General features: G+C 34.0%; 1 protein-coding gene across 1 annotated transcript; it reads right to left on the reverse strand.

Annotated features, from left to right (window-relative positions):
- Positions 1 to 6,372: 6,372 nt before the first annotated feature.
- On the reverse strand, positions 6,373 to 10,646 carry LOC121405970 (sphingomyelin synthase-related protein 1-like). Its single transcript, XM_041596966.1, has 3 exons — positions 10,530 to 10,646; positions 8,744 to 8,894; positions 6,373 to 7,839 (listed from the first exon to the last, which is right to left on the reverse strand). Exons 1-3 carry the CDS (start codon positions 10,638 to 10,640, stop codon positions 7,514 to 7,516), a joined length of 588 nt encoding a protein of 195 aa, XP_041452900.1. The 5' UTR covers positions 10,641 to 10,646; the 3' UTR covers positions 6,373 to 7,513.
- Positions 10,647 to 10,867: the final 221 nt, after the last annotated feature.

Genomic DNA, 10,867 nt, shown 5'->3' on the forward strand with positions numbered 1-10,867 from the left:
TCTGTTTTCCTTCAGCAATAAATTTATCCACATTGTACTGCACTCAGCATAGGTGAGGTGATTGGGTACCGGGTAAGAAAAAAAAAAATCTCGAATGCAAAAACGCATGTAGGCAGCACTGCTGTAGCTGGGTTATCATCGCAGTGCTTTGTATCTTTAGACAAAAAGCCCTTTAAAACTCCAATTATTATTATTATTATTATAATTACTATTATTATCATTATTATTATATTTATTATTATCATTATTATAATAATTATTATTATTATCATTATTAAATGGTTATGTATTATGTATGTATTGAAGAATGGTACTTATGAAAATGGAAGAAAACGTTTGCGTATTTGAACGAGTGAATGGATGATTATAAATGAACTCTTACTAAAGTCAGTGGTCTCTTGAAAATTCTATTCAATTCAATTTATTTATTAAACAACAATATAAATAGTACAAACATGAAATAAATCATAGACAAAAATAAAGTATGAAATACTGTTTCCGTTCCACACGTGTTAAATGTTAAGTGATTTTTTCAAACCTATTTGATCAACCTCATTCCATATCGCCACTCATTTATGTTTCCGATTACCTTTGCAAGGTCGAATGGAGTTCACTCTTTACTGTGTATTGACTGACTGTTTCCTTTGTATTTGTTACCATATATAATATATATATATATATATTAATAGAAAATGCAATTATGTTCAATGTTTTGCTTGTCAGTTATATGTATATTATTATTGTATTTTCATTGCTCATGTGTTTATGAAAAAGTGTTGCAGAAACCAATAAATGAAATGAAAAAGTGAAAATAATATATACCTTGTTTGTATATTTGCGGGGTTTTTTGTCAATCTATATGTCTTTTTTTACCTTGTACTAGCATTTGCAATTCAGCCTTTGGCTGCAACGAATGTTTTTTGACGTATCAATAAAGAACATTATTATTATCATTATTATTATTATCATTATTATTATTATCATAAAAGCATTATACTAAAAGTTTAGCAGCTAAAAGGAAATTGACCTTATGAACCAAATGACATATTATTTGAACAATTAAAGCAGAAAAGGGAAAGAATTAACTAACTAACCCAGGCAAATAATCAAGTAAAAAATGAATAATAAACGGTAAAAAAACACCACAATTATAAAAATGTATGCATTGTCAATATGTGATGAACAATGTCAGGATTTGGACACTTAACTCAAAGAAAACAATTAAATGATCATGTCACATCAAATAGTCCAAGAAAAAGGTATCTTTATTTATTATCCACAATAAAAACGCCATATGATTCTGGAATATACTCATTTAAATACACAACAAGTATTATCACCTAAAACAACGTCATGGAAGAAAATGCATAAACAAATATATGGAAATTCTTTATCGTTAGCAATGGTACTACGAGCGATTATAAACATTCCATTCGAGTTCCACGCCATCCAGAAACGAGTTGAATATTGATATAAAAAGCAAACAAGCGTGTGTGTTTTTCATCAAATGGGATAAGTATGTTACAAAGTAATGACATTTTGCACAGATCAGTGACATACGCATCACGAACGCGTAACGAAGAATACTGCCTTTTTTAGGTCTTATTATTCTTGCCCTTCTTTACTCAAATGATTTGGAGAGTTGGTGTGATTCGTCATGTAACGTGTTAACATGACCATACAGCAATGCAGCCGAATATATTTTAATCAAAAAAGACCTTCCTTTTCAGTGGCGTAATGAGGAAAAAAAATGAGGAGACAAGATATTGCTTATTGCGTAAAATATGTTTTTAAAAAATGAAAAAAAAGGTGCGTGAGACCAAATTTTTCAATTTTTTTACAAAAAAAATCCAATGTTGCGATATATTTTGACATAATATTCAGAAAATAATTTCATAGTTCACCCTTCTCTCGTTCTTTTTCTTCTTCTTTTCTTGATCGATTTTTTTTTGGGGGGGTGGGGAGATCCCTCCATCTGTACGCCAGTGTTCCCTTTTAGCCGAAATTGAAGTGATCGATGACTCAAATAATAAAATGCTAAAAGAAAAGAAGATAAAGTGTGACATCACAGACCCTCTCATCGACATACAGGCAAGGAAATGCAAACCCGATTGAAATAATCTGGGACCTGAACTACAGTGGTTACCTCACAATTGCAATGCCATTTAGGCGAGCCATACACAGGCAAAATACATTATGTAACATTTCAGTTATTCGGAATAGTGATTGGCACAGAAAAAGCTAACCAAACAAACAAACACAAAAAATGCGCCAAAGTTTAAATACGTAATTCATTCCAGCCTCGTCCCACGCGACTACTTCTTTAAACAGAATGTAATAAAAGAGGGCGCGAGTATCAAGCAATTGCACAATAATATAAATGCAATTTTTGTTTGACAGGCAAGATAAACTACCCAGTTGAAGGTATGTGACAAAGTGTTTAAGAGGAATCAAAACAATCGAGGAAGAAACAAACATATTCACAAGTGAAGCCAATATAATATTTTGAATTCGCAACGTATATGTACATTTATTTGTATAAATGTATCCCTGACGAAGACGTGAGGTTTGCGTCGAAAATTTGAACTTGAAAATAAACGTTGTTGAACCTACTGTGCATTACCCCTTTGTCCAACACGCGGAACATGTAATATCGTCATGATCGTAATATATTATATATATATATGTATGTATTAACATTGGGCAAGGGGGTCGCACTGCTCGTTCTTGTGAAATATGTCATTGACAGTAAGCATAAGTAGTAGGGCCTACTGAATCACCACACCCTCGTGCGCTCTAAAAAAGAGTTTGGCCAATACTTAGTAAAATGGGAACATGTTTGTTTGCAGGGTAAAATGATACCAAATACTTAGCAAACTTCATGCGATGTTGCGTTGAGGTTTACCCTTTAAACTTGCATTTTGTCAAATATTTGGGGGGAAAATGCACAGCAAACATGCTTGTTCCTTTTCTACCCTGTTAGAAAAAATAAAAGAAGTTCCTACAGCAGAGTCTCGAGAACACCTGTAATCTTACCGAATTGCGTAATAGTCATTCTGTAAATTCATAAAACAAGAATTTTTCTGCAATTTAACAGAACAGGTCTGTTTAAAAAGGGGAAAAGGGTGTTTTATTCAAGGAAATTTGTAAGATTCCATACATCAAATACCAATTTCCTGTAAGATTACGCAATTCGGTAAGATTACAGGTGTTCTCGAGACTCTGCTGCAGGAACTTCTTTTATTTTTTCTAACAGTGTACCCAATATTGGGTTGTTTGTCATCATTCCATGATAATGAACACAGATAGCTTAATTTAGATTAAATAATTTGGCATAATATCTAATGTAAGGCAAACTCTTTAATACCAAGTTAGTCGACCAATTTCCTATAGTTACCATCTTAAAGTCAAACAAAAAAATTACCAGGCATATACGTGGTTAAAAATTTGTAGCCATATTATTTTCACTCATCATTTCTTAATGAACAAAAATAGCTTAAAAAGTTAGCCCGTCAATTTCCTCAAGGTACACTGTAAAAACTGCGGTGTTAAAACTGACACCAATTGGTATTAATAGAGGACCACACTCTGAGGTGTTAAAATTACACCCTAGAGATTAAACATAACACCAAAGAGTGTAAATGTAACAACAAAATGTGTTGTAATAACACCTGTAGGTGTAAAACTTACACCACCAATTTAACACCGGTGAAAAATAACTGGTGTGGTCCTCTATGTACACCGGTTAACACCACAGTTTTTGCTGTTTACCATCTTCTAGAGAAAGAAATAGCGAGCGCATACTCGGTTAAAATGTGTAACCATACTATTTTGACTCATCATTCCTTAACGAACAATAGCTTAATATGTTACACAATTTGGCAAGAATCATAAAACGTGTAAAATGGTACATAATTCCTCTAGTACCAACTAATGTTGTCCAATATTCTCACCTTTCAATACGAAAGTGAGGTGATAGAATGTATTATATTTAATTTTTACATTGCATAATAAAGATAAAGCTGAAATTCCTACAGAGTATAGGTGCAAGAAAAGTGCTTAAAGATAAGTAGGCGTAGTGAAAGATTCGGAGTAATAGTCACACATCAACGTTTTCCAATATTTGAATCAGATTTCTAGATAAGAAAGACATGTATCGAGCAAGACACTTTTGTATAAGCGGAATAAGATACATATTACATTTTCTTTGCATTGTTTCGTGCGTTATTAAGCAATTATTTCAGTTCTATCTTGATTTACCGTCTCTTGAAAAGTATTAGAAAGCGATTGTGAATGTAGCTTTCAAAATTCAGATTTTCATAGAACAAAATGTCGCCATCACTACACAGTACTCTTACTATCATTACTATAGAAAATGAAAGTTTCTTGGCAAATAGTTACACGCTTGTTCCTGCTGAGTCAAATTTGGCTCACTGTAAAAAATATTGGGCACAATTTTAACCAGCACGAGGGTAGTTATGTATCCAACCAATTTTGGGCGGTATTTTACCCAATGCGGGAAGCATATTGTCCAGTAAGGTTAAAAAATAAGCAGAAATTACTTAAGAATGAGCAAAATTTTCATCACACTGGATAAATAATAATGCCCAAAAGAAATGCCCAATGTTGGTTGGATACATAATTACCATCATGGAGCATTTTTGCCCAATATTTTTAAGAGTGCTCTGAATAGTATCGTCAGCCTAGAATCAAATCTTCCAAGAGTTATAGTGACTCAGATTGCGAATCGATTTGAATTTAAATGGTGTGAGATCAGCTGAAAACCAGCTGAGTAACTCAAAGTCAAAGTGATTCGGAATGGATCATTTTTTACGGGAAACAGACTTGACTCCAGGTGACATTTTCCTAGTCAAACTTGACTCTTCAGAAATAATAATGTGCAGCTGCATATAACAGTTTCCTAAAAGGCTTATCTTTATCAATATTTTAATTCATATTTATTAGTGTGTAATCCATACTTAAATATTAAATCTGAAAGCTTATAAGTTCAGCCAATAGAAATCTACATTGATGAAATTATTTACATCACATACAAATATCATAATCGTATATAAAAAAAAACTTAATTGAATGCAAGATACGATAATCTAGACACTTTACAGACATACGTATTGCTCACCCAACCAATTGAATTGATTTCATCGAATGAACGAAACCATATGATTGATGAGTGTGAATTACAAATACAAATTATTTCAGCTTGATTTATTGCTTTCAGCACTGAAGCACATTTAACTGTATATACATGTAGGCCTAATCTTAGATATATCGTAAGGCATGTACAGTTGAGGCTGAAAGTTTACATACACCCATGAAATTCAGTGAAATTTGTTCGCTTGCCAAACATCGTAAAATTTGCTATATCTTCAGATATATAAATACTACCATGGCAAATTTGGTATCAATTATTGAAAGAACGTATTAAGCTCTTTCGCCTGATTGGGATGCCGTTGGGATCAAAGAATATTTCAGGTGCAATTTTCTTTTAAGAAAAAAGTAATAATCGTGCCAAATGTATTCTTTGTTTTTTATTATATTTTCAAACATCGTTTCATAAAAAAAAATAAATATCAAATCTATGATTTATACTACATTTTCTATCATGATATGTCACCACTGAATAAAATGTGAAATCCGAAATGTTTGTGTTGAGAAGTAACTAGCCCAAATATGAAATGTTTTTATGTCAATTTTTTTATTTTCAATTTGTCTAAAATATGAAGATCTTGGGGAAAAATGACACCTAAATATTTTTCAGCTCCTGATGACAAAACAATGTGATGAAGGGGCATGACTATCAAATTCGTCATGATAGCACAGATATTTTATAAGATACAGTAAATGTTATGATGTTTGACTTCCTGGGTGTATGTAAACTTCTGGCTTCAACTGTATATACATGTAACTAATAAATAGTACCAATAGGAAAAATCGTACACTGTAGTGTCCAAATTCCTCTAGAATGGATCAAGGTTCGCGATTATTGCATATTAAGGCCTGGTCACACCGCCCGAGCGTTGTTGGAGCGGTCGTGGAGCGGAGAGAAAAAAATCATCACCGCTCACTACCGTTCACCATTTTCGATTTCGATTGTTTTTTGTTTGTTTGTTTTCGATTTTTCCCCCAATTTTGTGAGCGAAATTCGACCCTCTCTCCCTACAGCTCCACGACCGCTCCAACAACGGTCGGGCGGTGTGACCAGGCGTTTAAGGCATGGTCACTCCGCCCGAGCGTTGTTGGAGCGGTCGTGGAGCGGAGAGAAAAAAAATCATCACCGCTGGCTACCGTTCACCATTTTCGATTTCGATTGTTTTTTTATGTTTTCGATTTTTCCCCCCATTTTGCAAGCGAAATTCGACCCTCTTTCCCTACCGCTCCACCTCCGCTCCAACAACGCTCGGGCGGCGTGACCAGGCCTTTAGGCCTTGTCCTACTACAGGCCGACGGACACAAACCGTATTCAAAACGGGTACAGGGGACAAGCAAAATTTCGGGGTGGCTCCATCCGTTTTCATCCGCTCCAGATAATTTACAAAATGGGCGAACATTGAAATCACAGTGGACGAATGCTCGATGGATACAAAGCGTATTAAACACGTATGCAAAGATACGGATACATAACGTTTTTCAACGGATGGCCAGATTCTTTTCCGTTTTACATCCCCTTTGCATCCGTAAGTGCAGTGGAACCGGGCCTTTAGTACTCAATACCAAAAAACTACTTGGATATTTACCCAGCAGTTACCGTAATTACGAAGCAATTATACATAATGCAGCCTTTATAATGAAAAAAATAGTAATAAAAGGACAAGCCAATCTATAGCATAATATTTGACTAACAATTGTTTGAGTCAAACTATAGACACACCGGAAATATAGCTTTGGGAAATTGAATAGTAAATAGGTAAAATTTTTTAAAAGAATAAACACGAACATGAACAGGAATACACCACCGATATGTTGCTTTTCTGTATTTTTATTATATAAATGTATATTTATTTGCAATATTTCTATCTCGCGTCTGTTTTTATTTGGTTTGGGGTTTTAAACAGTTTTAAAAGAAATTCGCTAGATTTTTGTTAAGAAAAAAGAAATGTGACAAGACATGCATGTTAAGGAAGGGGCATGCAGCTCCTCCATATGTCATGTGAAAGTGATTTGATTTTTGAGGCGGATATATATTACTAAACACATCATTTGACATCCCTTACCTTTAGTAAAAACATGCTAATCAAATTTATATTACATGATGTATGTGGGAGCCACTCGAATACGGCGTCACATATTAAAACAGATTTTATTCCGTAACTCTCCTATTATATTAACGGATTTTCCTCAAGCCTTCACCAATATTTTTTTAAAAACATTTTTCTCTTTGAATTAAAACCATCTTATCGCCATGGTGAGTATCCACTTTAAATGGTTTCCCTTAACTTACATCGTTGGAAACACGAGGCACTGGTTTGTACGATAAAAAAAATGAATTATCAATTCACTGCTGCCTTTTGCCCATTATTTTGCTTGTAATACTGCGAAGCGCATCCAAGATTCGGGGAATCTCGTACTCATTCGGAACCTTTCGGCAAACGTTACGTTCAAAATAATAAAAGAACGGAAACCATCGTAGCTTCTCGCTGCTCTTCGTTAGGACGTAAATGCTTGCTTGTGAATGGTAATAATGAAAGACTACGAAGACGAGGATGATCGCGATGACGACATCGACAGTATAATGTCCCCTTCCTATTACCATCAATACAGAGCCTGTAATGTTGATAGCTGTTGACAACAATCGTATAGGAAATAACCTACCTGGCGAATCTGAAAAAGAAAAAAAATTGTATTTTTACTTCACAAGTTCAATGTGATAAAGTGTTAATTTTTTTAAAGCTTGTTTTTCCTTTATTCAGAATCCAAAACATCATAATATAACAGATGTATGCATTTATAGAAACTTAATATTTTCATAAATTGTACGTTGTTGCCATACCTCCTGTTTTCACAACAGAATTGTTTTTACATAATATTCTGCTGCATTCAGTATAACAATAATACAAATCGAATTAAAATGTCGATAATATCAAGGTACCCTTTTTTGTCAGATATACTGGCACTTCATTTCATCTCTATTTCTTACGATCTTTTTGACAGTGCCATTTAAATATACAAGTCTATGTTTTGCGCTTGTGATACCTAAATCGGAGTTGGGCGAAATCTCAATGGCTCTGAGTGTAGGACTAAAAGAGCGCCATCTCTTGACAGATTGATAAGTGAATTAAAAGAATGAAATGAGCATTGGATTTAGACAATGAATCGTACTTCATACCTGCCCCCTCTCTCTATATACAATATTTAGAAATGAATCAATGAATGATAACAAACGTACAAATCTTTATCAGTATGCCTATCTAAAACAAAGACATTACTACTACCCAATACAATCGGTATACAATGATACATTTTTTACTTAGTTAATGACTTACTATTCTATAATCCAGTGCTGGTATTATTATTATCATATTATTGTTGTTGTTGCTGTTGTTGTTATTAGCAGTAGTATCATTGCTACTATTATTATAATTGTCATTATCATCAATGCATAAGTGCTTACAATCAATTAGCTGAATAGAGCTGTAATAATCTTTGAACAATACGTTCGAAAAAGATGATTTTTTTTATAACTGTTGAATCTAAACAAACTTGTTCAAATTCTCATGATACTCACATTCTATTATAAAAAGATTTAAAACGGTTAGAGAAGTCACGTGGCCACTGAACATGTAGTCACCGCACATCTTGATACCGCTTAACCGGGATCCCGACTTCATCCAAACTAAGAGTGCGACCTTTAGTCTTTTAGCAGGGGTGTCCAATTCCTACGAAAATAATAACAATATGAAAGTAACAATTATCTAAAAAAAAAATCAATTATAACCAATCACTCGATAAAAATGTATTTTTGCTTCAGTTTATTGAATAATTAGAAAAAAGGAACCGTGTTGAAAGTGAAAATCAACATTGTTGTTCCCTGCTTAACCCTATTTAATTCAGCCCCCTCGATATAAATCCCCCATGAGAAATTCTTTGACGGCATCGCGTGCTGACTTTTTAATATCACGTCCCGCGCAACTTTTGAGACCACAATCGCCACCTCTGGGTACGTGGATCCGAAATTAGCCCACATATAAGTGCAATGCAGACCCAAAATTGGTCTAAAACTTGAATTTACGTACAAATCCAATGCAAATAGTGTTTTTAAGCCAAAATCCAAAAAATGTATCACTAGTTTTCCTCTTACTAATTAAAATCTAATTATTCCATCTGGTTTATAGTCAAAATTAAGTCCCCGACAATTTCCATCGAAAGAACAACAAAAAGTCGAAAAAAAATAAATGCATAAGACTTTTATAAATCAACAACATACGTAAAAAAATCATTGTCATGCTAAACTTTTTTTTAAGTACATTTGATCAGATTCATGCACAGAGTCTGTGAAGCGGAAATTAGCATTTTACAGTTTTAGGGGCATTAGTTAAAGGAAACCAAGACCCCCAAAAAGAAGCAATCTTATTGGAAAGAGTAAAATGAGAGGAACAATTTAAAAAAAGTTTCATCAAAATCAGTTATGAAATAAGCAAGTTATGGACGATTAAAAAGTATTGTTGTACTTACTATGTGGATCCTCAAATTGGCAAACGTGCTTCAAAATTGCTGAGTTTGTGGACAATTCTCCATTTGTTTTGTACACATATTTTCATATTTTCCCCTTTATTTTACATATTTCACATTATCTCCACCTGACCTTGACCTATATGGTGTGGATTATATTTCCCCATGACATATGTTGTGCTCAGAAGGAGGCAAGATGCAATTTGAAAGATGAGGAAAATCTGAAAATTTGTGTACAAAAAATGAAGAGTTGTCCACAAAATCAGCCATTTAGAAGCACGTTTGCCAATTTGAGGATGCCCATAGAAAGTACAACAAGAGTTTTCAAATTGCCATAATTTTCTTATTTCTTAACCGATTTTGATGAACTTTTTTTAATTGTTCCTCTCATTTAACTCTTTCCAATAAGATTACTTCTCTTCTTGGGTTTTGGTTTCCTATAATTAGAGCAAACTGCTGTCCCGGTTCGCAAAGAACTTATACACTGTAAAACTGTGGTGTTAAAACTGGCACCAATTGGTTAATAGAGGACCACACCCTGAGGTGTTAAATTATACACCCTAAAGTTTGAACTTGACACCAAAGAGTGTAAATGTAACAACCGAAGGTGTTGTAATAACACCTATAGGTGTAAAACTAACACCACCAATTTAACACCGGTGTAAAATAACTGGTGTGGTCCTCTATGTACACCGGTTAACACCACAATTTTTCTGTGTAGCCATGTTAGCTGTTCATTGGTATTTCACCAGCATTTTTAACACATTTCATGTGTTCTTGGATCTGTCCCCGACGCAGGGGCAAACATTCCCTAACGAAGAACTGCCTGAAAGGTAACTTACTATTGTAGAGCACTCGCTTGGCGGTGGTAAAACGGGCAACGCCGTAGACAAGACGGTGATTATTCGCATTGCATAAATAGTTGCCATGATAACGCAGAATCTTCTAATCATAATGGTCCTGTATAAAACAGAATGGAAACAACATTTGTGAATAAATCACCTCGTGACCATTTGATGTATTTTTATCAGGATTCAATTAACGTCATTAAATCTAAATCTAAAGCGTTGACATTATTGATCATACTACATGTACTATACTTCTGTCAAAATTGATGAACTTCGGTATCCGTGGAACTGCCATTCACCTATTATCTTGTATTATCTTTCAAATCGTAAAC

Source organism: Lytechinus variegatus, chromosome 19 (genome assembly GCF_018143015.1).
Source record: "Lytechinus variegatus isolate NC3 chromosome 19, Lvar_3.0, whole genome shotgun sequence".
Taxonomy (NCBI): domain Eukaryota; kingdom Metazoa; phylum Echinodermata; class Echinoidea; order Temnopleuroida; family Toxopneustidae; genus Lytechinus; species Lytechinus variegatus.